Here is a 27,998-nt window from a genome sequence, read left to right as displayed (position 1 = left end):
GTTCTAACTCTAGACTTTAGAAATCAACATAGACTAAGTGCCAAGTAAAGACTTCTCACCCACAGACTGACCATCTGGTCCCATGAGTCGATCACCTTCTTTTATTGCACATATTCCCCTACGGGATAGAGCATCATTCTGCTCCTCCAAAGTCTGGACGTGTCTCCTTAATTCTTGGTTCTCTTTCTCAAGTTCTTGGATTCTCCATTGCTGTACTTTGGCTGCTTCATCTCGAGAAGCCAAGATTTGATGCAGTTCCGCAATCTGTGCCTCCAGCTCCCGAACTAACTCTGAATAAAGTGCAGTTACTCGGCTTCCTGACCGTGCAGTCCAGTATTGTCCTCCAGGCCCTGGCGGACAACTCGAGTCTCTATTTGAAAGACTTCTGTCATGATCGTTAGTTCTCTGAATGTCATGTGGAGTGGCAGTGTGATGGCGAAGAACAGTGGGCGAGCACACAAGTCCATTCAAAGTTCTCTGACGTTTTCTGGAGGAAAAGTCCTCTTCAGTTTTGTGGACAATTGATGACAAACATCTAAAGATCAAGAACAGAAACATTACTACTGTCACATGTAACATTCCTCAAAATAAATTCCATTTTAGATTACTTGTTCATTTACCTGGGTGTCTGTATTGTTTGACCAGCTCCATCTTGCGAGCTCTGTGTGGGCACATTGTTGAGCGTGCTATCTGACTCTTCTTGCCTATGTTCAGGTTCTGCACAGCGGTTCATCTGCTTTAATTTGGAGGGTCTTCACAAGAATGCACTTTAGTTACCTAAAAGACATACAGTAATGAAAGCAGTGATCATCTGGAGAGGGTAGGTTCACACTACCATCTGTGTCTGTTACTCTGCTACAGTTTATGTCCATTGCTGTCATCTTATGACAGATACAAACAGACATTAACATTGGTGTGAACATAGTCTTAGAAAATGAAGTTCGCAACTAGGCCCAGAGAAAGAGAAAACGGGTAAACTCCCATCTGTAAAACTAAAAGGGTCATTCACATGGCGGAAAGTGAAGAGGATTCACAAATTCCTCTCCACTAGCTGACCCTTTGTAGAAATATATAGGCGTGTTGTCACAGATAACACGATTACTAGCAGGGATAGATTCAGCCTTCTAAATGCTTGCTCATTTCTACAGTAGATAGGATATAGGTACGGTAGTAAAGGTGTAATAAAGACCCACAAAAGCTCAGCTACAAATGCTGTAAATTTCCTTTGAGTTTTGAGGCAGGACCGAATCCAGATGGACTCTGTCAACAAGCATGATAGCACTTGCTGTCAGCTCCACCCACTAAGTCCTGCTTTTATCCAGACAGAAGCAGCAGCGTGATCACTGGCGGAAACCTACTCCAAAACCCACTTTCCAAAAGAGATGTTTACATGTAGAACCAGTGAACGACCAGGGACACATACTAGTATTTCTGACAACTGTTATAGCAAATGTATGAAATAATCAAATGTAGGATTCTATGAGTAGACAGAACTGCAAAACCCAGTTCTTCCAAGACACTGTATGTGGCATGGAATGGCAGAACCAAGGGATGTATTAGAGAACTACAAGTCAAGAACTACAGTACCCCTTAGACTAATATGGGATCTGCCAGGTTTTGGTCCGAAAAATACGGAGAAAAAAAAAATAAAGTTCTTCTTGCAGGAATTCTCTCTCCACATTTTTCAAGTGGAATGTGGGATGGAATTCATTTGTGCGGGCAGTGAGCGGCAAGCACACGGAGCCCATTATAGTCTGTGTGCTTTGACAGCACATTGCTTGCAATTGTATTCCGTCCGGGAGGTCGGATGGAATAGTGTGAACCAGCCCTAAAGTTGTGTCTCCCTCCTACAGACACAAGGCTAAAACTGGTTAGTATAGAGTCTGTGGAGAGGGTACAGCCCAGAGGCAGAGCCGACATCCTCTGTTGTTGCTAGTATCTACCTCCTAGTGGCTAGGTCTATAGCCAGGGTCAGCATGCAGCCCCCAGACCCCCCAATAATGATGAGAGACAGGAAACATGTCTTTATGCTTCAGCACATTACACAGTGCCAGGTATTACATCAACATATCACACAGAACCAAGCTTAGACTCGCTCTAATGGAATAGCCATGGCAATGTATTCAAGTCACTACAAACCACAGACACAACCGGTCATACCCCCCTGCTGAAGTGCACATTTCAAGACAGCCCCATCATTCTTGGTCCAGTATTATAGGATATCAGTAGTCATTACAGTCAGAGTACTAAGAGCAGAGAACTACACGTCCCAGCATGTCCAAGCTGCAGATAATATCTGCTAGGATTGACTATTGGCAGACACTACAGCCAGAATAGTAGAAGAGGAGAGAACTGCAAATCCAAGCATGTCCAGGCTGCAGACTGTCATCAGCAAGAGGCGACAACTACAAACACCAGCAAGGCCAGGCTGCAGATAGCCAGTATATCTACACACACACACAAGGGTTTCTCAGTCACCACAGACAGACATGGACTGCAGCGCCCCCTAGACCGGTGCTGTATGTCATGGCCGCAGCCTCCTCCTATAGCCATACAATGTCTGCCCTATGTGCACGGCTTCATTTACCTGACACCACAGTGAAGTTTCGTAGAGCGGCCATTACTATAGCTTCTCCAGTGCCCAGCACAGCTGTCCTCCTCCTCACACGTGACTGATCACATGACCGTGACATCATGCAGGTCCTCCAGCACCTAGCATGTTTGTGTGTCGAGTGCTCTTTAGACCTGCCTGTGTATTACACACCGTGCGGGCTGTGAGCTGCAGGACTGGAAGTGACATCATGGATCTGGGGGCCATGCGGAAGAGTTACCGGAGTGATAATGAGGTAAAAGCTTGTGACGTCATTAGTAGGTATCTGGGGAACTACAAGGCTCAGCACAGCTCTATAATGTTGCCATCTGTAGGTTGTTGGGCCAGGAATAGGAAAGAACCACAAGATACAGCAAATAAAGTCACAGATTTAAGTGATATTTGGGGGAAATGTATGAAAAATACAGTGAATGAAAATCATTGTTTTGTTCATAATAAGCAATAAGAATAAAGTTTTTTTATTATTATTCTAAAGCTCAATAGATAAGGAAAGCCGCCACTTGATTGGTTGCTATAGGCAACTGCTCTACTTTTCTTATGCATTAGTGATTGGAATAGCGCCCCTAGTGGTCATAGATATATTCAGGGTTCTGGATCTGAATGGCAGACTGGTTTTCTCTGGTGTCTGCTATTAGGCTATTACTGAACTGTACCTGTATGTTAAAGGGATTCTACCATTCAAAATTATTTTTTGTCTCGTTAACACGTCGGAATAGCCTTAAGAAAAGCTATTCGTCTCCTACCTTTAGAAGTCGTCTCCGGCCCGCCGTTCGGTTAAAAACCCGGTTCTTATCGGTATGCAAATGAGTTCTCTCGCAGCACTGGGGGCGTCCCCATTGCTGCCAGAGAACTCTCTCCAGCGACGTCTCCATCTTCTTCAGCAACCGCCTCTTCATCTTCTTCTTCCGGCTGGGGGACACACGTCGACTCTTGCGCAGTCGGCTTTGCCATCGGGCGGCTGGTAGAGCCAAGTGCACAAGGCGGCCGTTTTTTTGGAGGCCGTTTACACGCGCATGCGCAGTACGCTCCTATACTCCATAGCTTTTTAATGATAGAATCCCTTTAAAGAGAACCCATCGCCTCTCCTGACAGACTGTGTTAGTAAATATCTGTAATACTGAATCATGTCTGTTTATAACTCTGTGTGGTGTCGTTCCTCTATTGTTCTTCCTGCAAATGTATGAATAAATTGACAGCTATGTGTTACCAGCTGGCAGCGTGTCCCTGCACAGTCTGATATGGTCCAGTAGGTGCTGCCAGTGTCAGAATGTATTGCAACACACAGAAAATCCAGTGAAACGAATATATTAAAGGGATCCTATCATACAAACTCATTAACACGTCGGAATAGCCTTAAGAAAGGCTATTCTTCTCCTACCTTTCGTTGCCTTCTCCGCACCGCCGTTCCGTAGGAATCCCGGTTTTTGTTGGTATGCAAATGAGTTCTCTCACAGCACTGGGGGGCAGTCCTCCAGCACCGCCTCCATCTTCATCAGCAACGTCCTCTTCTTCCGGTACAGGTTTCAGACTACTGCCCGAGTGCTGCGAGAGAGCTCATTTGCATACCGACAAAAAACGGGAAAAAAAAGAGTTTGTATGATAGGATCCCTTTAAGACTGGCATTTTATATGTTAGTCTTTATAAGGCTTAGGGGGCGTACACACTACCGTCAGTGTCCGACAGGTAGTGTCCGCTCCTAGTGTCCGTTCAAAATCTCGCACTGACATTAGGAGTGGACACTAACTGTGTCCGTGACACCTGTCATTCATTTAAATGGCGATCGGCCATAATGCCGCAAAATCACGGACGCAAACTAGCGCAGCGAATACGATCCCCGCTCCCATTGAAATCAATGGAAGCGTGTACAGCCCGCAAAGGGTCCCGCGGCGTAGACGTGCCACATCACACGGCACGTTACACCGTGTGAACCCTCCCATAGAGGGCGCAGTTTGAGAATGTAAGGTAGGTAAGACAACAGCTTCCTCACCACCACCAGAGGGCGCAATTTGAGAATATAAGGCAGTTAAGACAATAGCTTCCTTACCACCACCAGAGGGCGCAATTTGAGAATATAAGGCAGTTAAGACAATAGCTTCCTTACCACCACCAGAGGGCGCAGTTTGAGAATATAAGGCAGGTAAGACTAAAGCTTCCTCACCACCACCAGAGGGCGCAGCACTGTTAGGTCAGATAGGCAAATGACACACTTCTGTATTGCTATATTGGCAGAGCTGCTCTGGTGGCTAATAGACCGGGATAGCTGAGGTTGTTGTGTGACTTACTGTTCACCACCATTGCCGTGCAGTCACATTCTATCCTGGGGTGTGTTATATATTGTTATTGTCGGCTAGTAACTTTTCTAACCTAATCTAGACAATGGTAACATTTCGATTTGTCATAGATATATCAGAAGATGATGGGGTTCATGAGTTTAGTTACCCAAAGATTCCAGAACCACAGTTCTTCTAATGTCCCGGCTTTGTTGCTGGTCGGAAATATCTTTTTTTCTATACTTTCTAATCTACTATTGGTATATTGTCTACTACCGACATACTGTATACCACTGATAGCAGATGACAGTACTTACAGGTTTAGCAATAAAGAATACCCTGGTGGGAAGGATATAATGGAGCCATCTTGTGCTGGATGTTTGAGTGCCATTATCCTATTAGAGACTGGGTCCATGAAAGGATCATCTGAAACTCAGAAGGCACCCTTAACTCTGGCTGGAGGTACTCATGTTGTGATCCATTGTTTTCAACTCGAGCTTAATATCTTACTTGCCATGAAAGGGGCTGTATAGAATTAGAAAAGCATGGCTGCTTTCTTCTAAAAACAGTGCCACACCTGTCCCCAGTTTGTGTGTAATATTGCATCTCCGCTCCATTCACAACCCTTAAACAGGTGTGGTGCTGCTTTTGGAAGTAAGCAGCCATGTAGAACCCCTTTAAATATTATTGGTATATATAGGCCCTTTACTAGTTAGTATCTCCTGTACTAACAAAGTGTCTAGTAGAGCTCACTAGTGTTCAAGATCATCCACTTTCTATATAGAGTATTTATTTATTTATGAGATTCCTTTGTGCGTATTAACCCCTTAAGGACTTACCTATTATGAGCCTTAAAGGAGTTGTGCCATCTGGACAAGTTATCCCCTATGCACAGGGTAGGCAATCGTTTGCAAATCGGTCAGGATCTGAGATCGCAGGCCCCTACGGATCAGGAGAATAGTGGCAGTTTTTCTCCCCTTCTAAGTGAAGCAATGGTTGGAACTACAGTGCTTGGCCGTTTCCTATTTAGTGTACTAGTGAGCTTTTCCTATTTGCAAAGACAGCACTTTGGGTTCAATACTAGTGTTCAGCTCTCCATCTTTCAGGTTCGCATGGGGACTCAAAAGACAGAGAGCCTGTCCAGTTGAAGGGATTCTTCCATTAAAAACGTTTCTTTTCTCGTTGACACAACGGAATAACCTTAAGAAAGGCTATTCTTCTCCTACCTTTAGATGTCTTCTCCGGGCCGCCGTTCTGTATAAATCCCAGTTTTCGCCGGTATGCAAATGAGTTCTCTCGCAGCGCTGGGGGTGGGCCCCAGCGCTCAAATAGCACTGGGGGTGTCCCCAATGCTGCAAGAGAACTCTCCGGCGCCGCCTCCATCTTCTTCAGGGACAAGGTCTTCACGCGTATACCCCCTGTACTTTTTTCTGTCTTTCTAATTTTTTACATAATAAAGCAATTTTAATGGAACAGGATTATATATATATATATATATATATATATATATATTTTTTTTTTTTTTGTAAACTTTTTTCACTCTTTATTTTAGCCTTACTTTAGGACTTAAAATTCTTTGTGCTTGCTCACTCATGTAATACCCTGCAATATTTCTAGCACCGGCTGCCATGACAATCCCTCAGCAACCCATAATCACATTTTGAGGAAGCCAAGGAGCTGACAGAGGGAATATAACATAGAACATATATATATATATATATATATATATATATATATATATATATATATGTATTTTTTTTTTATTTTTTTTTTTATTTCATGGTTACTATTGACCACAGCATTTAAGGGGTTAAACTGCTGCGCTCAGACTAGTTTCTGATTTTGGCAGTAAGAGCAGGGCTTTGTAATTCAGATCTATGTCTGCATCAGATCTCATGGGTGTCCTGGCTGTACCTGGAAGATCACCATGATGAAAATACACGTCATAGAGTCTTATCAGATTCTTGCCTGTGATGTGTGTTTTTTCGTATTGGATTAACAGGTTAAGTTACTTTGTTAAATAAAAAAGATGTCTTCAATATGTTCACTCATTTATGTTGTACACTGCCTAGTCTTCATGCTTGTATCTGTATTCAGTTTGACACTGTGTAAAAGCCTCAAGTAAGTAAATGTATCTTGTCTTCAGGCTTTGTAGCATTCACGTTTATGACCTTTGCACTTTGGCGTAGGAAAAAATTTGCCATTAAGGGTCCACCCTATTACTTGTAGCATAATACATCTTACTTTTAGGGAGCATTCACACTACCATTGGTGACCGTTACTATTGTCTGTCACAAATTCGATAAAATTTCCATTCATTTCAATGGGATTTTATCTTCTGCCCGTTATACACCCAATCCATACTGTGTCCGGTTTTATTTTCACAGACAAAAAATCCTACATGCAGGACTTTTGTGTCTGTTAAAAAGACGGTTTCATAACGGACATCAAGTGTCCATTATTTTTAAACATTAAAATCTTGGGGTAACGGACAGTAACAAACGTTACCGTCCATTATTACTGACCATTTTTTTTTGCGCATGTGCAGAAAACAGAAACAAAAAAAAGGACAGTGTAAAGATGCACACTATCTGATACTCATGTGTCCATTTAATGAATCAGATTGTGTCCATTAATATCTGGTATGATAGATGTCCGTTTTTATGTTTTTTTATCGGACACTATCATAACAGACCTCCAACAGTAGTGTGAACATTGCCTTAGACATTTGTTAATCAATATGAATTAGTCACGAGAAATTTGCTTCTTGCAAGTGTTTTTGTTTACAGGTTTTTCATTTTCTGTTATTGAAGGCCTATCCTTGTCTGGCAGCAGGGACCCTTACATATCATCTTTTCCGGAACAACATGGCACCCCCATAATGTTTACATGCCTGGAACTGCACTGCTCACTATTTATATGCTGCCCTGTAGACTTCAATGGAACACCATTGCAGTACATAAATGGTACAGCGAGTGAGCAGCACAGCTCCCAGGATGCGCTGTCTTGGAACAGCTGATCTAATATTGAAGGCCTATCCTAAAAAAAAATAGATAACCCCTTTAAGGGAAAGTTCACAAGGAGTTTTTTTTTGTCAGGGTTTTGGCATTGTCAAAACCAGACCAGAAAACGCGTTTTTTTGCCATTTGAAGCATTTCCTGAAGCGTTTTTTGAGGAGTTTCCTGATCCGTTTCCTCTTGGGATATGGTCATGAATTATATTTTAAAAAACTGCCTGGCGTTTCCTGATCAGGTTTTTGCCAAAAACGCTTCAGGTTCCACTTCAGGTTTCTGACCAAAAAACGTAAGCAGGAAAAACCGGCTCACATTGACTTGCATTGAAGCCGTGAGCCGGAAAACGCTCAGGCTTCAAAAAAGAATGAACATCTCGCTTCTTTTTTGCCGCTAGCGGAAAAGACTCAGAATAGTAATAATAATAAATTTTATTTATACAGCGCCAACATATTCCGCAGCGCTGTACAATTTGTAGGGTTCAAATACAGACAGAAAGATGCATTACAAAGAAAGTCATTTCACACAATGAGACTGAGGGCCCTGCTCACTAGAGCTTACATTCTATGAATTGTTTTCTATACTTTGAATGCTGAGGCGTTTTTTGGTTCAGGGTTTGGAGGCGGATTTCTGCCAAAACCCTGATCAAAAAACTCTGTGTGAACTTAGCCTAAGGCGCTATTCACATCTGCATTACAACCTCTGTTGCAGATGCCATAAGATTTAACAGGATGAATAGCTACTTTCTATGTTCTGTTCTAAAACAATGGCGCACAACGAACCTGACAGACCCCATTGTAAGTCAGTGGCATATGCTGAAGACACATGGTATCCATTGAACTATTTGTCATAAATGGAAACCACAGCATATGAATAGAGACTGACAGAGAAATTATAACTGCATACACATAAGAAGTGAATGAAAGGACAGTATACCATAAAATTCTTTACTAGTGTCATTTTAGAACGGCTACAAATATGACTTGTTGTATATTGGCTGGGCATGCTATCAGGACATGGGCCATGTAACATGGGATAAAAGGGAATTACAACAAAAATCCCAAATATTGTTAGAAAACTAATACACGCCATTAAAAAGGTGCTTGACCACAAATTATATATGAAAAATGACAAAAAACCATTTATTATAGAGTTTTATAGTTGAACTAGTCGATAGTTATGGGTGGTATAATTAATATATAATGTTAGAGTTATAACGCCAGTACTATTGGATATATTCGGTATATAAATCCCCCTTGTGTCTTACACCAGTCATCCCAAGCCACTATGCCACCACTTTGTGGTTTCACAAGGCATATGGAATAAACATTGACATCACCTATACAAACCTGTTATAGGTATTTCCATGTTACATATATCTGTCATTAAATAGGTATCTTTTTATGAGTGTTGCTAAAACCTAGTGATAGGATATAAAGGAGGTAAAGATCCATGTGACAGGAACAACAGGTTTGTAAAAGGTCTTAAAATATAAAGTCATACCTTATGCTGAAGGTAGCAGTTTTCATTCCAGCTCTGTAGCATAGGTAATAATTGCCGAGAGGTTTTCTTCTGACTATGTAGAGGTTTGTTCCTAGGCTATGTTCCATCATTCCTGTCATGGAACATATGGGAAGCCTATTCAATACAGTGAGATTATAAGGCAAGTTATGGCGCCAGCAGCAAGGATCAGTTACTTAAAGGGTTGTCTGACGAATTAAAGTAACTATCATTAGGATAGGCCATCGGTAAGTGAATGGTATGGGGTCTGACACCTGGGACCCACACAGATCAGCCACTCAGGAGAGCAATGCTTCCGCTTCATAGGCTTGTAAGAGCTTCTTGTAAGAGCTTACAATCTATAAGGTAGAGGGGCGGCACAAGAAGTTGAAGGGGCGGCATAGGAGATAGCATTGCTTATACAGTCGGGTAACTCCTCAGATAATCACTGGCTATCGGTCAGTGCCAATGGGAACCCGGTAGAAGATACTGGAGGGGGACCTGAGAAGAATCAAAATAGGAGTGGTGGGGAATCTTAGAATTGAGCATGCATTAAATAATTTGTAGTTGCCAGAAGACCCTTTTAAGACCGGTGGTTTCCAGGCTGTGAGAACATATTGTACTGATGAAGAGCCACAGGCAGATAAGCCTTAGGTAGGTGTTTAGAATTTGCCCCCTCTGATTTTAGGAGACACCCTGGAACTTATGGCATTATTAACCAGCGAGGCACAGCGTTGACACGTCAGAATAGCCTTAAGAAAAGGCTATCCTCCTACCTATAGATGTCTTCTTCGCCCCGCCGTTCGGTTAAAATTCCGTTTTCCGTCAGTATGCAAATGAGTTCTTCACAGCACTAGGGGCGGGCCCAGGCAGTCAAACAGCACTGGGGGTGTCCCCAATGCTGCAAGAGAACTCTCCAGCGCCGCCTTTATCTTCTTCAGGAATATCCTCTTCATGCATCTTCTTCCAGCACAGGCGGTGGCTTCAAACTTCTAGGCCTCGGGCAGAGCCGACTGCACATGCCCACAGGCCACAAGAAAATGGCCGCTTACTTACTGTGTAAGCGACTATTTTTGTTGTGGCTGCGGGCATGCGCAGACAGCTCTGTCCAAGGCCTGAGGCCTACAAGTTTCACCGCCTGCGCCGGAAGAAAACACATGAGGAGGATGTTCCTGAAGAAGATGGAGGCGGCGCTGGAGAGTTCTCTCACGGCATTGGGGATGCCCCAGTGCTGTTTGATCGCTGGGGCCCGCCCCCAGTGCTGCGAAGAACTCATTTGCATACCGACGGTAAACAGAGTATTAACTGAAAGGCGGGGCGAAGAAGTCATCTATAGGTAGGAGAAGGATAGCCTTTTCTTAAGGCTATTCCGACGTGTCAACGACAAAAAAAAGTTTCTAATGGTAGAATCCCTTTAAAACATATTCAAATTAATGGGTTTTAAAGCTGACCACCGGGAAGTCATCCGCTGTCCAATTTCGCCAGGGCTTATGACGGAAACCCGGTGGAATGACACAGGACGGACAGGGTGCAAGTGTGAACACCCCCTAAGCTAAAAAATACATTATGGAGTTAATTAAAAGTGAAGTCCAAAATGTTGAGATGAAGTAATGATATCAAAATCCTAAGGCTTACTTTTTGTCCTTAGAATCAAAGGGCTGTTGTGTAGTCATTTTGGGGATTTTTGTAGCATGAGCCTACTGTCTGCCTAAGCTTCTAATATTATTCCTTCCAGAACGATCATACTATATAGCACATCAGTGGCTACTGAAATTATATTGGCCTTCTTCAGAACCAAGACCATAGATATGTCAATTTTTATATCCAACTGTCTATGAACTATAATGTTTCACCTGTATGGTCCCACAAAGCCAGAGGGAAAAAGATCATGACAAACAAGGCCATAGGTGAGAAGCTTAGGGAAACTTGGTACAAACATGCCTCAGTACAGTGGAAAAAGATCACTTAGTTCATATGATGCAGAGCAAAAGAATTATATTTTTGCCATAATATTCTCACCCTTTTATTACACTAGCCATCTACATGTCTGTGGGCTGCTTTAGTGCCACTGTTCACACACTCAGTTATAAAAGCCTAAAAAGGGTCATAAAATTGCTAAAGAAATAAAGTTGTGTCTTGTGACTTACTTGGAAAGTACACAATGTAAAGAGCGCTGGTAATGTTTAACATGACTGTAGTGTAATGTGGAATTAGGGCTCAATCGGTTGACATTCAGGAGAACAATAGAAAGTTGAGAAATTTAGAATAATAAAAGTTTTCTTTGGTGTTCTACACCATAACTGACTAGCACTGAAATATTAGTAAATTCACTGCAACTCAGAGAACCTCACAAGCCAATCTGAGACATGATATAAGTAGATGGATGGACATATAACATCATAACCCCAAAATCAAAATAGTTTGGACGCTGTGTAAAACGTAAAGAGAACAAGAGTGCAATGATTTGGAAATCTCATATAACCATACTATATCCACAATAGAACACATATCAGAAGTTACATTTCCCATTTCACTTGGGGAAAAATAGCACATCGAAACATGGATGGCCCATCTCAACCATAGCCATGTCTACCATTGTGCAGCAACCTCTCTAATTTGGGAAGTAAGGAGACCAATTGTTGGAGTTTTAGAGCTAAAGCTTTGTGCAAGATGTTTGCGTGTGTCGGTGGGACTTTTTACCCACTGATCTAGTAGAGCACCTTTGAGGTCAGACACTGATATTGAATTAGTGAGTCTCCTTGCAGTCCAGTCAAGTTCTTCCACACCAGACCCACCCAACGAAGCCGTCATGGACCCTGCTTTGTATACTCATACAGTCATAATGGAACATAACAGAACCTTCCTTAAACGGTTTCCGCAAAGTTAGAAGCCAACAAAGGTCTAAAATGTCTTGTTGTGGTGAAGCTTTAAGATTTTTCTTCACTGGAACTAAAGGGCTTAGGCCAATCCCTAAAAAAACAACCCCAGAGCTTTATCCCTCTGCCACCAAACTTTACAGTTGGCACAATGCAGTCTGGCAGATAACGTTCGTCTGGCATTCATCAAACCCAGACTTGTCCATTAGGCTGCCAATAGAGAGGTGTAACTCCTCAGAACACGTATTCACTGCTCCATTGGCGGCATCGTGCGTCACTGCCCTCTATCCGATACTTGGTATTTTGTTTGTGCTATAAGGCTTGTATGTAGCTGCTCAGCCATACAAACCCATGCCAGGAATCTCCCGGCAAGGCACAGTTTTTGTGCTCATCTTACTGGCACAGGAAAGTTATTCAGCCACTAGAGCGTGGTGACTTTTATGTGCTTTGCTTGTTATACCAGGAATGTTGTAGGTTTGTTATGCAGCCTATACTATACAGGTGTGTAATGATTTTTCCTTGCTGGTATATTTTGTGGATCTTCAGTTTTTGATATTTTTTATGCACTATGCACCTCAGCACTCAGTGACCCCCTGCGGGCATTTTGTGGCTGACTTGCTGTGATTTCCTAGACACTACAACTCAATACTACCGCTCACAGTTGGTGGTGGAATACCTGGGAGTGAAGAAATTTCATAAACTACAGTTATATACACAAGACTCAGCCATTTTTTTTTCCACGGATCCATTCACCTCAGTAGGATCACGGGCACCACACAGCTGATGACTTATACCAACAGTGGCATCCTGGCACCCAGCACCATGCTGGAATTCAGTCAGCTCTTTATTATGACCTGTTCTTTCCCAAGTGGCTTGGAGCTGGATTTTATATATCTGTAGCAATGGGACTGAATGACACACCTGGATTCAATCATTTAGAAGTATGTCCCAATAAAAAATTTACAACCTGCAGTGTTCTGACAGCCATCCTGATACTTTGTATAATGTGGAGACATCATTCTGCTACCGTAGGACTGTTAGTATCTGGTTGGCACTAACCATTACATCCCTTACTGCATTCATCCTCTGCTCATTTTACCCTTGGTTACTGGACTACATTCACTGCTTTTGTAAAAAAAAAATTATAAAATTACAACATCATTAAAATGAAAGCTACTATGACAAAAACCTGATGGACCCCATTATAGCCAGTGCCCTATGGGAGGCACTGTTGGTGTCTGTCATATCATGGATATTGCACTAGTCTTATTTTTGGTTTTCTGTTCTTATAATGGAAATAATACAGATGTGAATGTGGCATTAAAATAATCTCCATTGCCACCTCTGTCTCCCCATCTGCCTCTCTGTTTCTATCACTAACCATTTCTTTTGGCCTTTTACTTTCTTCTTCCCCCGCGCAAAAAACAGCAATATGATTGATCTGACTTTCATGCGTTTCTTTCAGATTCTAAATTTACTGACACTTCCCTCCCACTTTCTGACAATCACCTTCTTTCATTTACCATCAGTAGTTCCTCTACTTCTCAGAATACAGCTGCCCATAATATATGTATATGTAATATATATATATATATATATATATATATATATATATATATATATATATATATATTCACCGGCCACTTTATTAGGTACACCATGCTAGTAACGGGTTGGACCCCCTTTTGCCTTCAGATCTGCCTCAATTCTTCGTGGCATAGATTCAACAAGGTGCTGGAAGCATTCCTCAGAGATTTTGGTCCATATTGACATGATGGCATCACACAGTTGCCGCAGATTTGTCGGCTGCACATCCATGATGCGAATCTCCCGTTCCACCACATCCCAAAGATACTCTATTGGATTGAGATCTGGTGACTGTGGAGGCCATTGGAGTACAGTGAACTCATTGTCATGTTCAAGAAACCAGTCTGAGATGATTCCAGCTTTATGACATGGCGCATTATCCTGCTGAAAGTAGCCATCAGATGTTGGGTACATTGTGGTCATAAAGGGATGGACATGGTCAGCAACAATACTCAGGTAGGCTTTGGCGTTGCAACGATGCTCAATTGGTACCAAGGGGCCCAAAGAGTGCCAAGAAAATATTCCCCACACCATGACACCACCACCACCAGCCTGAACAGTTGATACAAGGCAGGATGGATCCATGCTTTCATGTTGTTGACGCCAAATTCTGACCCTACCATCCGAATGTCGCAGCAGAAATCGAGACTCATCAGACCAGGCAACGTTTTTCCAATCTTCAATTGTCCAATTTCGATGAGCTTGTGCAAATTGTAGCCTCAGTTTCCTGTTCTTAGCTGAAAGGAGTGGCACCCGGTGTGGTCTTCTGCTGCTGTAGCCCATCTGCCTCAAAGTTCGACGTACTTTGCGTTCAGAGATGCTCTTCTGGCTACCTTGGTTGTAACGGGTGGCTATTTGAGTCATTGTTGCCTTTCTATCAGCTCGAACCAGTCTGGCCATTCTCCTCTGACCTCTGGCATCAACAACGCATTTCCGCCCACAGAACTGCCGCTCACTGGATGTTTTTTCTTTTTCGGACCATTCTCTGTAAACCCTAGAGATGGTTGTGCGTGAAAATCCCAGTAGATCAGCAGTTTCTGAAATACTCAGACCAGCCCTTCTGGCACCAACAACCATGCCACGTTCAAAGGCACTCAAATCACCTTTCTTCCCCATACTGATGCTCGGTTTGAACTGCAGGAGATTGTCTTGACCATGTCTACATGCCTAAATGCACTGAGTTGCCGCCATGTGATTGGCTGATTAGAAATTACGTGTTAACGAGCAGTTGGACAGGTGTACCTAATAAAGTGGCCGGTGAGTGTATATATATATATATTTATATATATATATATATATATATATATATATAATATATAGTAAGCCGATGGCTGGTCAGGTAATGGAGGGGGTGTACATCTCACCCAGACTACTCAGGTGGGTGAGATGAGAAAACTCCAGGAATGTTTGTTCTCAGCAGACAACTTTCGTCTGCCGAGCATTTTGGTAAATGCTCAGTACTGGGCTGGATTTTTAGGAATGACAGGTAGGTTGGTAGTGGGACCTGTCATTCCATCCCCCTCCAGTCCACACTTTGGGGATGTTCCGGCAGCGACTCAGCTGCAGAGAGTCTCCTCGTCAAGGAGGCTTAAGAAGTTGCTCCAGCAGCAACACTTGGGCAGAGCTTGGCTGGAGAGCTGACCGAGAGGTCATATTTTTGGGATCTGTGTCCTGAATGATTCTACTGGCTTTTTGGATTTCTGTTGTCCTAGGTGAGGTAACCTATTCTATGTTTAGTTAGAGCCTAGCCTTTCCTTTTGTTGCTGCACTTTTTGAGTGAAAATAAACTTTACCTTAGTTTTGGACTGAAGAAACTGGTCTTGTGTGTCTATGCCACCCCACCTAGCAACCCCAGACCCTGACTATATATATATATATATATATATATATATATATATATATATATATATATATACACACGAATGGATGTGCCATTAACAGTCAGCACCTCTAGGACATTTTTATTATTGTTCTCTGCCAGTCCTTTCTCCTGAATCAATCTGGCCACCACTCACAATACTAAAACTCTTAGAAGTGTGCTGTTTGGCAGCCCTACCTGAATCTTGACATAGGTGGGAACCTTGGCACATACCGTAAACATGCTTTCTTCAGCGGTGCGCCAGGTGTGATGAATGTCTGTAGAGAATGTCACATACACCACAGAATTCCTTCTCTTCAAGTTCATGCTAAAACCTATAGCTGCCCTTCATCTCACCAAAGAAGCCAGTTCCACCACTCTCATCTTCTCTTTGTTGATAACCAAAACAACTCTTTATAACTTTTCACTCCTTCCTTACTCCTAAGCAACAGGCCCTATCTTCTGTGCCAAGGACCCGGAAACGTTCTTCAAAGTCAAAATTGGTTCTTTCTCCTATCTCTTTGACCGCACCCCTCTTCTCCTGGCCATCAGGATTTCCAGGCCTCATTTCTAAGGTCTTTACACTTCTTTTGGTTTTAGGCCATCTTTATGCCGATGACACCTAACTATATATCTTTTCTTGTGACATTGTACCTGCACTACTACAGAACACTAGCGATTGTCTCTCTGTTGTCTCTAATTTCAAGTCTTCCCTCTATATGAAACTCAATCTTTCAAAGACCGAACTACTGGTGTTTCCACCTTCCACTAACCCTGATATTTTCATTTCAGTCTGTAGTCTCACTTTAACTCTGAAGTAGTATGCTTGCTGTCTTTGGGTTATGTTTGACTTCTTTACCCTCTGTATCCAATATCTTGCATACTCATGCCACCAATACCACAAACCATCTCCAGAATCCATTCTTTTCTTACTATGAAAATATAAAAACATTTCCACTTATTATCTTGAATACCTCTCGGTTTATATACTGTACAGTCCTATGAAAAAGTGTGGGCACCCGCTATTAATCTTAATCATTTTTAGTTCTAAATATTTTGGTGTTTGCATCAGCCATTTCAGTTTGATATATCTAATAACTGATGGACACAGTAATATTTCAGGATTGAAATGAGGTTTATTGTACTAACAGAAAATGTGCAATATGCATTAAACCAAAATTTGACCGGTGCAAAAGTATGGGCACCTCAACAGAAAAGTGACATGAATATTTAGTAGATCCTCCTTTTGCAAAGATAACAGCCTCTAGTCGCTTCCTGTAGCTTTTAATCAGTTCCTGGATCCTGGATGAAGGTATTTTGGACCATTCCTCTTTACAAAACAATTCAAGTTCAGTTAAGTTTGATGGTCGCCGAGCATGGACAGCCCGCTTCAAATCATCCCACAGTTGTTCAATGATATTCAGGTCTGGGGACTGGGATGGCCATTCCAGAACATTGTAATTGTTCCTTTGCATGAATGCCTGAGTCGATTTGGAGTGGTGTTTTGGATCATTGTCTTGCTGAAATATCCATCCCCGGCGTAACTTCAACTTCGTCACTGATTCTTGAACATTATTCTCAAGAATCTGCTGATACTGAGTGGAATCTATGCGACCCTCAACTTTAACAAGATTCCCGGTGCCGGCATTGGCCACACAGCCCCAAAGCATGATGGAACCTCCACCAAATTTTACAGTGGGTAGCAAGTGTTTTTCTTGGAATGCTGTTTTTTTTTGGACGCCATGCATAACGCCTTTTTGTATGACCAAACAACTCAATCTTTGTTTCATCAGTCCACAGGACCTTCTTCCAAAATGAAGCTGGCTTGTCCAAATTTGCTTTTGCATACCTCAGGCGACTCTGTTTTTGGCGTGCTTGCAGAAACGGCTTCTTTCTCATCACTCTCCCATACAACTTCTCCTTGTGTAAAGTACGCTGTATTGTTGACCGATGGACAGTGACACCATCTGCAGCAAGATGATGCTGCAGCTCTTTGGAGGTGGTCTGTGGATTGTCCTTGACTGTTCTCACCATTCTTCTTCTCTGCCTTTCTGATATTTTTCTTGGCCTGCCAATTCTGGGCTTAACAAGAACTGTCCCTGTGGTCTTCCGTTTCCTTACTATGTTCCTCACGGTGGAAACTGACAGGTTAAATCTCTGAGACAACTTTTTGTATCCTTCCCCTGAACAACTATGTTGAACAATCTTTGTTTTCAGATCATTTGAGAGCGGGGTGTCCATGCTCGGCGACCATCAAACTTTACTGAACTTGAATTGTTTTGTAAAGAGGAATGGTCCCCTGGCTTAATTTAAAACTTTAAGCTCTCCCCACTACAATCCATCCTAAATGCAGGCACATCCTTCAGTCTAAACTCTACACTGTTACCTTCAGTCTGTGCAAGTCACTGCACTGGTTTCCTGTTCACTGTAGAATACACTTTAAATTTATCACCCTCATCCACAAAGTCTTGCTGCATCTTCCTACATCTCCTCCCTCCCCTCAGTGTATACCTTACCTGTGACTCCCTTTTCCCATTCTTGTCACCTAGACTTCTTCTGAGTTGCACCAGTTCTCTGGAATGCTCTACTCCAAACAATCAGAGGAACATCCAACATCCACAGCTTCAAGTGCATCCTAAAACCACTTCTCTTCAAACATAACATTTCCTAATCCAACTTCTCTAATGGCACTCCCCAAACTAAACCTTCACTGTGTACCCTTACTCCCCCCCCCCCCCCCAACATACATTTTCCTAGAGGACATAATGCCTTTATCTAAGTATAACTCTGCATATCCGGCTCATACAGCTTTATTTATTTGTGTTACCATATCATATAAAAATGGCTGTACCACTGTATAAGCAAGTCTCCCTCTTGTGTCGCTCCTTATATCTCGTAGATTGTAAGCTCTCATGGGGCAGGATCCTCACTCTTATTGGGTGACTTGACTTATTACTTTGTAATGTCTTATTTTGTCTGTACATGGACACCATGATTTGGAAAAAGCTGCAGAATATATTGGTGCTATATAAATAAAATGTATTATTTATTATTATGTGGCTATAATATTTCAGCCTCTCTCACATTTGGAAAAAAAACTTGCCCTGCTTTGAAGTAGAAAGTGCTATCTAATATGTGCCAGTCTTATAGTTGCTACCATATGTATGAGCTCTAGCTCCAATGAGAGCCAATCAGTGTGCCCTGCTCTTCATAGCTTCTGAATTGTTGTACCTATAGCTGTACCCCGCTCGATGCACCAATGGATTTCTCCATAAATATAGAAAATGCCTTTAGCTACTTAAATAGAAAGCATAGAGATGACAACAGTGCGCACAGTATAATGATATTATTAGCTTTGGGGGTTTCTGGGATTCCAGATTTTGAAATATTGGACTAAAGACTTGGTACAATTGTTTTATAAAGAGCTTTGCCATAGAGACATATGGTACACAATTTTATCACATCCCACCATTTGCTCTGCAGTTTACGGTAAAGCTGTGGCATACAGCTCTCATTATTACATGTATTGTGAGCATATTATTACAGGGATCAGACAGAACAGGAAGTGTGTGTGATCCAGTTTCAGCCAATAGCTGCAGAGCAGGAAGTGATGTCAGGGAAGAAAATTCTGCTGTATCGGCCATAACTATTGTTATTTTATGTAGTGCACAGAGTAAATTGAGAAACTAGTACTTGAGGGATCTGACTGAAAGAAAGTCCCTGAAATGGCAATTTCTAAACAGTATACTAATTGTGAATGATAAACCATCTTAACCATAGACTCTAATACTTCTAATACTATTATTTTTTACTCAGGCATTTGAAGAAAACCAGCTAGTTTCCCTTGATCCCTTTGCTCAGTTCAATGCATGGTTCCAGGAAGTATTGCAATGCCCAGCTATTGCAGAACCCAATGCCATGTGTTTGGCCACTGCTACCAGGTAATGACCCAGTATTAGAATCCATTATTTAACTATTGTATCCCTTTTACAACCTCTCTCAGTTTCTCTAATACACAGTAAATCAAACATTTGTATCTACTTTTACCTCATTTTACCATTTCTTATATATATCCGTTTACCTTCCTTTGTAGTGATGGCAAACCTTCCGCACGTATGGTTCTTCTCAAAGGGTTTGGCTCAGATGGGTTCCGATTCTACACTAACCAGGAAAGCCGAAAAGGGAAAGAGCTGGTGAGGGAAACGTTCACCTGCTGGTGACCAGATCTTTTTTGTGTGTGTACCTGTATCCAGTATTTCTCCATTCTACACAAACCAGTATTTGCTATTTTTGCAGTTTATACATTTCCTTGTGACCTTTTATACCAACTCTGATAGTTTAGAAATAAACATACTGTAACAGGCGAGAGCATACTGCTAGTACAATAGACATGGAATAGGTGACCGGTGTCTTATTGATCACGGTCTGACCACTGAGACTCCAATCAACCAAGAGAACAAGGAATCCATTTCCCTGTATATGAGCGAAGTGGCAGTCGAGCATGTGTGTTGCTGCTCCATTTGCCTTGAAAAGATAATGCTTGGCTATTTTCAGTACTCCCATAGTCTTGTGTGATGCAGCAGCACCCATGCTCCACCACTGCTTCATTCATACAGTGGTACACTGGAGTTGCATTCTTCCAGTTAGACTCCGGATCAGATACTTATCACCTATCCTGTGAATCCTCTTTCAAACCTTTCAGTCTTATGGTGCCTATATGCATGAGAGAAAACTCAGTGAATGCACTTATTTTTTCACAGGATCAGCCAATGTGTATCAATACCAGCACTTAATAATAATAATTTCTACTTAGAGTTAAAGGGGTTGGCCACTTTCAGATCAATACTGAGAAACAAATGTTATTGTTTGTACAATAAAAGGATATACAATTTTCCAATATACTTTCTGTATCAATTCCTCACGGTTTTCTAGATCTCTGCCTGTTGTCATTCATTCTGCTTATCTCTAGTGGATAAAAGTCTGTCCATGGTCATGTGATTTACGGTCCATGGTCATGTGATGAGCACACAGGTGCACAGCTGATTACCAGGCAGATGTCTGATTACTGTGCTGTGACTATAACGAGCAGCACCTGTATACTCATCACATGACCATGGACCGTACATCACATGACCATGGTCAGAGTTTTATCCACAGGGAGTAAGGAGAATGAATGACAGTAAGCAGAGATCTAGAAAACTGTGAGGAACTGATACAGAATGTATATTGGAAAATTGTACAACTTTTTATTTTACAAACCATAACATTTGTCTCTCAATATTGGTCTGAAAGTGAACAACCCCTTTAAATTCATTTGAATCCTACAACCCATTAAACATTAGATTGCTGTTTTTTAACTTTGCTGCCTTACCTCTGTAGGAATCTAACCCATTTGCTTCGCTGCTATTTTTCTGGGAGCCCCTGAATCGTCAGGTAAGAGCCTTTTGTAGGATACAAGTTTTAAAGTTTTTGATTTTAACATAGAGATCTGTCAATAAAGAACAATTTACCTTTTACTGCTTCTGACGCCTTTTTGGCTCTGGCTCTGGCCATTTATTTAAGGAAATCATTGGAGGATGTGGAAAAATAGAGGAGTCCGTTGTTTGACCTATCATCTTCATAATACATTGATACAGTGCAGCCAGACGATCAAATAAAGAACTATGTAGCGTCCGTCCACAATCGACGGATGTATAAGTTCCGCAAGTCAATGTTTTGGTTTGGCTGTTGCATTGTGAAAGAACGGGCACCCAACAGATCCTTCGGGTTCCGTATGTGACCCATTTTGGAGTGGTCCACTTAGACGTCATTCTGGTCCTCCGACGGACTGTAACAACAGATAGGCCGAAGCTAGTGTGCACCTAGCATCGCTGATTCATTCTTTCCTATGATTCACTGTTGTATACACATGCATGGAACACATGCAAATATTTGCCCCAATGTATAGAGTCTTTACATTAGTTACCCACTCTGTGTATGGTAATGGAAATACTTAACCTTTTCCCCTAAATTTTTGGAAATTTCTGCGGACATTTACATTCATATCACATTCATATCATAGATCACCGATCTTTTGTTCACTAAACACTACATTCAATATTGAATGGTGTTCAAGAGTCACATTCAATTGAAAAAAGAAATAAATTTAGAGAAATTTTAAAATCACAAACATTTGCAAATATTTTACGGTAATTATCTGTACATTTTGGATGTAGGTTTGGATACATATTCAATATTGTTAGTATTTATGTCATATTGTAACCAGTGTTTATAGCCATAATTGAGGGCTTCCATTCTGAGCCACACAGGTAGGGGATGTAATGCTCCATTGGGATGTCACCATTGACCATTGTGATGTCACAATGCCCCATTGGGAAGTCATAATATCCCAATGTGATGTCACAATGCCCCGTCCTCATTGTGGTATTACAGTTAACCATTGTGAAGTAACAATTCTCCATTGTGATGTCACAGTACCCTATTGTGATGTTCCCGTGCCCCAAAGCAATGTCACATTACCCTATGATGATGTCAGAATGTCCTATAGTGACATTAGAGTTAACCATTGTGATGTCACAATACCCAATTGGGATGTTACAGTGTGCGATTGTGATGTCATAATATTTGTGTTGTAGAAGTATACCTTTGTGATGTCCCAGTGTCTCATTGTGATGTCACATTTAATCATTGTGAAGTGACAATGTCCCGTTGTTAGTGTTTATCCTTGTGATGTGACATCACAATGGGCCATTGTGACAATACCCCTTTGTGCTGTCACAGTTAACCATTGTGGTCTCACAGAGCCCCTTTGTGATTTCAGAATTAACCATGGCGAAGTCTTAATGACCTTTTGCTCACTTTTAGCTACATTCAAGTTTGGTGTTTCAGAGCCCCATTCAATTAAAAACGTAATTTTGGAGAAATACATTTTGAAATTGAAAACATTTGCATATATTTAAATGATATTATACTAGTAGTATTATATGATACCATCTAAATTGGCACTGCTAAGAGTTTCAGGGACAATTTGAGCCAACGAATCCTGCCAGAGGAAACAGGAAATGGAAAAAATGTTCTTGTATTTCCTAGAGTTTAAGGTTTAAGGAGGACCTTTCACCACCTCCACCATCTTCACCTGTCTTCATTATCTCATTGTTGCTGCTCCACGGACTCTGAACAGTTGGATTTTTTTCACTAGTCCCCACCATTCCCATAATTTTTGTTAATTTCAGCATCCAATATTAGTCTCTCTACTGTCAGGTGAGCGGTCCCCGACTCTCTCTTTTAGTTGAGGACAGTAGGGAGCCTTATTAACATATTTGGTGTGGAAACAAATAGTGCTGATAGCTATGAAATGGCGACGGCTGCAGAAAAATTCCACAAGACAAACCTGACTGGTAAGAACCCTGGGTAATTCAGAATGTGCGTTCACGAACAGAAGGTCCAAACACCAAAAATGTGAAATTTTATCATAATTATTAGAAGGTCATCTTTTTAACAATATCTCAAGTCAATGTCAAGTGTGGATGAAGTAGCTCTTTAAAGGGGAACTCCAATAAAATTAGAGCTTCTCCGTCCAATTAGTGCATCAGACTCCATTATTAATATTCATTTACACTGTTTACCAAGTAGCTTAATAGGTTAACCGAGAATGCGACTAAGTGGTGACGGTGACATTGAACAGAAGGGTTAGTGTTGTATTTTCATAGCCAGCACCAGCCCTTCTGAGTGTACATACCAAGACAGGAAGGTGGCAGCTGCCATCAAGTGCTGGGTCACTGATCTCTAGATAAGTATTTATGTAGTTGCAGTTTTGGTGGCGTAGGCTGGCTCAGGATTTCGGCACCTTCAGTACATCATTTACTTATGCTAATATGACTCTTTCCATTTGTGGATCTATCTAATCCAATAAAACAATATCTAGCCATGCCAAATGCTCATAGAGGGAGTTGTGTTTTGTTAAAGTATTAAACCCAATACAACACTAACAACAGTCAGCTAAACTGCTGACACGTGCACGAAATTCATTGCTCAGGAACTTGTCCAGTTCCCGTGTGGCTTTTGCTACCTGCTATTTAAGTGTCTAAGTCTCAGTGAGAAACAATGGCCCATACAACAACACAGAAACTGGAAAGGCTGCTCTTATCACAGCGAACCTCTCCCCATGATTCATGCCGAATGCTTCTGACTGTCATTATGGGGTTAAAAGGTTTCTATGGCAGCGTTACTGTTAACCTGTTGTGCACCCTGTTCTGACTTGTGAGGATGGCTTTCCCCAGCATGAAACGCTTGCAAGAAAGTAAAATATATGGATGACTGCCAAATAACTTCTAACACATTTTCATACATGTGTCTATGGGCTATTTTATTTTTAGGCTGGAGCTACAATGGCTGTTTTCAGGAAATTGACACACCAAGAAATAACATGCAATTTTTTGTTGGGCAGCAACCTGTGAAGATATTCTTCTGTATTATTCATTTGGTCATATAGGATCAGGAAAGAGCTGTTCACGTTGTTTCCCCAGCCATTGTCATTGAGTTAAAATATAAAATTCCACCAAAGTTATAGGAAGATTATGAGTTTACTGCGGACCGATATGTAGCGACATGACTAATAATACAGTATGTAGGAAGTCCATAAGCTCCCCTATTGAGGGCAGGATTTTATCATTTAAAAGGGTTACCCTTTAACACTGCACATAATAGGGTGTAAATGTCTGATAGCTTTGGGCCTAACCCCAGAATTCCAATATTAATCCCATACACTGTGGATTATGGATAAATGTCATTATGCCACCACTGTCCATAGGATGGAGGATAAATTGCTGATCAGTGGGAGTCTGACCCCTGAGATCCCTACTGATCCTGAGAATGGGGGTGTTTTACCCTTGCTGGAAATTAAATTGTGGAAGTGGTTGAACACCCTGGTGGAAGTGAATGGTGATATGGGTGCATCTCCATCTACTTGGGGGTTCAGGCGTTTTTCTTGTGGTTATATTACCGGGAAGAGGGGGAGTATGGAATGTTGGACCCAAAAATGACATATCAATAAAGTATCTATGAAAGAATAATTTTTATTGATTTTTCTTATAATTAGACCCTATCAACAGTTTGTCTAACCGCTGGAACTCCCCTAAGCATGAGAACAGAGGGGCCCTCCCCCATTTGAATGGAGTGGCAATCAATTATGCTCACTAATACTCCATTGACAGCCTATGAGACTGCTGAAGATAGCCAAGTACAGACCTTCAGATTCTCTAGCAGTCGCATACAGTGAGAATGAGTTGCAGTGCACATGCTCAAACACTGATACATTCAAGTCTGGGATATAGGTCCGCTGTTCTTATGGTTGGCGGAGGTTCCAGTGGTTGGAAACCCCCCCCCCCCAGCAGTTATCCCATATCCTAATTATGAGAACAATCCTTTAAGATTTAAGTGCTATATTTTTAGTTGACATATATTTATGTTCATTATTGCGCTATATTTCTTTTGTTGCTCCTTATTTCCAGTGACAAGGCTTATGTCTCACTTAGGTACGGGTAGAGGGTTCCGTGGTCCGACTTTCAGACCAAGAAAGCGAGACTTATTTTCATTCACGTCCAAAAAGTAGCCAGATTGGGGCCGTGGTGAGCAAACAGAGCCAAGTTATTCCAGACCGGGAGGTGAGTGACTAAGAAAGCCTGCGTTATTGGCATTGCTACTTGTTATCTGGCACTAGGACACCATAGCTACTTGTAGCATGTCATAGGCACGCCTTCTCTTGTGACATGTGAGATGTTTCCTACTGGTTTATCAAGCAAATAATTCTTCCCATGCTATTGTTTTCTTTCTGGCAGACACTGATGCATTCCTTCAGGATTTGTCATATCAGTCAACACACTTCTATAATTATTGACTTGGACTTGCTAAATCTTATACTGAGAAAGCTGAGGTCTCCCATTGAAGTTCTATAGCACCGCCGTATAAGAAGTTACTCAGACACCTTCTTGTCTATTTGAAACATACTGCAGCCCACTTAATCTTTAAGGCTACCTGCACACAACTATGTGTCATGTACTGATCTGTAAAAGACAAACAGACGGCACACGATGGCGTTTATGTGCGGTACACAGACCCATACACTTATATGAGTGACCCTGATCCTCAAAACAGACAGAAATAGGACCTGACTTAGAATCACAGTCCAGTGCCTGTGGCCATACAAATTAATTGGTTAGTGTACCCTCCGTGGAAAAATAGATGAATGGCGCACTGATGAAAAATATAGTTGTGTGCACGGAGCCTAAAGCTTAGTCTGTCATGGCGGTCACAAACACAAATACCTGTGGCTGTGGTATTGGCTCAGTGACAAAACTACTGAAATATCCAGGTACTGACTGTAATAACTTTATATCATTTGACTGGGTAGGGCTACTTGAAAGGACTCATTGAAACCGCACATTTCCATTGCAGTATAACTCACTTTTATTTTGTTTGCAGAATATTATGGGTCTGAAGGAGGACCTTTTACCACCTTGACCCACGCCAGTTCTTTGCATCTATTAATAGACACTTCTCCACTGATTCTAGTTCAGTTGGAATTTTTTCTCTAGACCTCCCCCCACCATTGCCGAGCCATCAGTGCTGTTAGTTTTGGTGCCTATTGTGCTACTTACTATCAGTTCTGTACTGTCAGTGAGCAGTGTTGGTCAGGAGCTGGAAAGGCGTATGATTCTGAGTTCCAGTAAGTGGTGGCCAGTGTCAGAGCTCAGAATCACACCCCTTGCCTGCCCCTGCCTGACACTGTCCGCCTGACAGTACAGAGCCTAAATAGCTTATCAGGCACCAAAACTAACTGTATTGTTTGTGTGGGAACAGTGGGGGCTAGAAAAAAAATTCCAACTGCACTGGAATCAGTGGAGTGGTACTTATTAAAGGATGCAAAGAACGAGACTTGGCAGAGGTGATGAAACGTCCTCTTTAAGGGTATGTTAAAACTCTTTCAGATCGGCTCTGTCCTTTCGTCAAAGGAGTCTAATTCCCAATGATGGCAACCTGCAGAGAATGAAGAAGCTGGAAACTTACCAATAAACTTTATGTAAAAATTCTGCTTATGACCCACCAACAATAGTTGTATGTGAGCTCTGCAGAATGTAGTCGCGGTCATGTGAATACATCCTCCATTGGCTCTAGTGGTTACAGAATTTATAAATTCATTTTTAATGTTAAGTTACCTGCTTTTTGTTTTTTCTTCTTCATTCCCTGCGGGCTCGTACAAAACCAACCCCTGTGCTTTGGGAAACTTGTCAAGTGCAGCCAATGTTCTGTTATGTCCTCATACAGCAGGAATGTTTTACTGTCCATAAATGTCCACCTTCTACATTTGTAGGTAAGGTATGATGTAATGGTCCTTTAGCAGACCACATTGAATTGTTCTGGAATAGATGGAAAATAAACCATTTCTGATCTACTATCCAGGCCCAAAGAACAGAAATTAGAATAGTGGTAATCTGGGGAAAAAAAGAGATCAGGAATAGATGACAAGTGGATACCTAATCTTCACTACAGCATATTATGGTGGTGAGGCATAAGATGGAACACAAATCTTAGCGTACCCTAACAATGGCTATATCCCATTCACAGTTTTTGCGTAAGAAGAATGCTGAACTAGAAGAAGAGTATAAAGACAAAGAGGTACCCAAACCACCTCAATGGTGAGTGTCAAATAGTAACCCCTGGGGTAACCGGATCCATTGATGATTTTCTATACTAAGGATGTCCTCTGTTTATTTTACAGGGGGGGTTACATTGTACAGCCATCTGTGATTGAGTTCTGGCAAGGACAGACAAACCGTTTACATGACCGCATTGTATTCCGACGACCAACGGGAGAAGAAACTGGTCCTTACACCCATAAGGGTGAAGGTGGATGGGTCTATGAGCGACTTGCTCCGTAACGTCTAAAGATATGGTTCCCAGATGTAACTGGATCTAAGCACAATGATGTTCTCCTGCTCCATGAACTACCTCCGGATTCCAGTATTTGATTGTGCCAAACTATTTTGCAGATAATTGAGATAAATCTTTGTGTCTTCTTTACCTGTGATCTGTGAAGTGCATCGGTGACATTGTACTTCTCCCATCTATTGGGATATTGCTTTCATGTTGTGGAATAATTCATGTGAGGTGTAAATGACGGCTACATAGATAAGAATATATTGCAGAACATGTAACTATTGTGAAATGTATCATTAACTTAATAAACAGTAGCAACAGGAAGTTTCTTTATTACATGGAGCAAGGGTT

General features: G+C 41.7%; 2 protein-coding genes across 2 annotated transcripts in view; one reads left to right on the top strand and one right to left on the bottom strand.

The window, feature by feature from the left end:
• Nucleotides 1-2,741, bottom strand: part of LOC142208594 (uncharacterized) — a 9,628-nt gene extending 6,887 nt beyond the window's left edge. Inside the window, exons 1-3 of the mRNA XM_075277199.1 lie at nucleotides 2,588-2,741; nucleotides 621-777; nucleotides 60-535 (exon numbers count right to left, since the gene is read on the bottom strand). Of these exons, the coding sequence (XP_075133300.1) occupies nucleotides 60-535; nucleotides 621-733 (589 nt within the window). The 5' untranslated portion in view covers nucleotides 734-777; nucleotides 2,588-2,741. The remainder of the gene's footprint in view (nucleotides 1-59; nucleotides 536-620; nucleotides 778-2,587) is intronic.
• PNPO (pyridoxamine 5'-phosphate oxidase) lies at nucleotides 2,689-27,998 on the top strand. The gene is made up of 7 exons (XM_075277201.1): nucleotides 2,689-2,846; nucleotides 19,530-19,654; nucleotides 19,807-19,906; nucleotides 21,093-21,146; nucleotides 25,247-25,375; nucleotides 27,336-27,406; nucleotides 27,490-27,998. Exons 1-7 carry the CDS (start codon nucleotides 2,718-2,720, stop codon nucleotides 27,647-27,649), a joined length of 768 nt encoding a protein of 255 aa, XP_075133302.1. The 5' UTR covers nucleotides 2,689-2,717; the 3' UTR covers nucleotides 27,650-27,998.

The sequence above is a fragment of the Leptodactylus fuscus genome, chromosome 6 (assembly GCF_031893055.1).
Source record: "Leptodactylus fuscus isolate aLepFus1 chromosome 6, aLepFus1.hap2, whole genome shotgun sequence".
NCBI lineage: Eukaryota > Metazoa > Chordata > Amphibia > Anura > Leptodactylidae > Leptodactylus > Leptodactylus fuscus.
The sequence above is the reverse complement of the archived record's forward strand: the minus strand, read 5'-3'. Positions and strand labels throughout refer to the sequence as shown.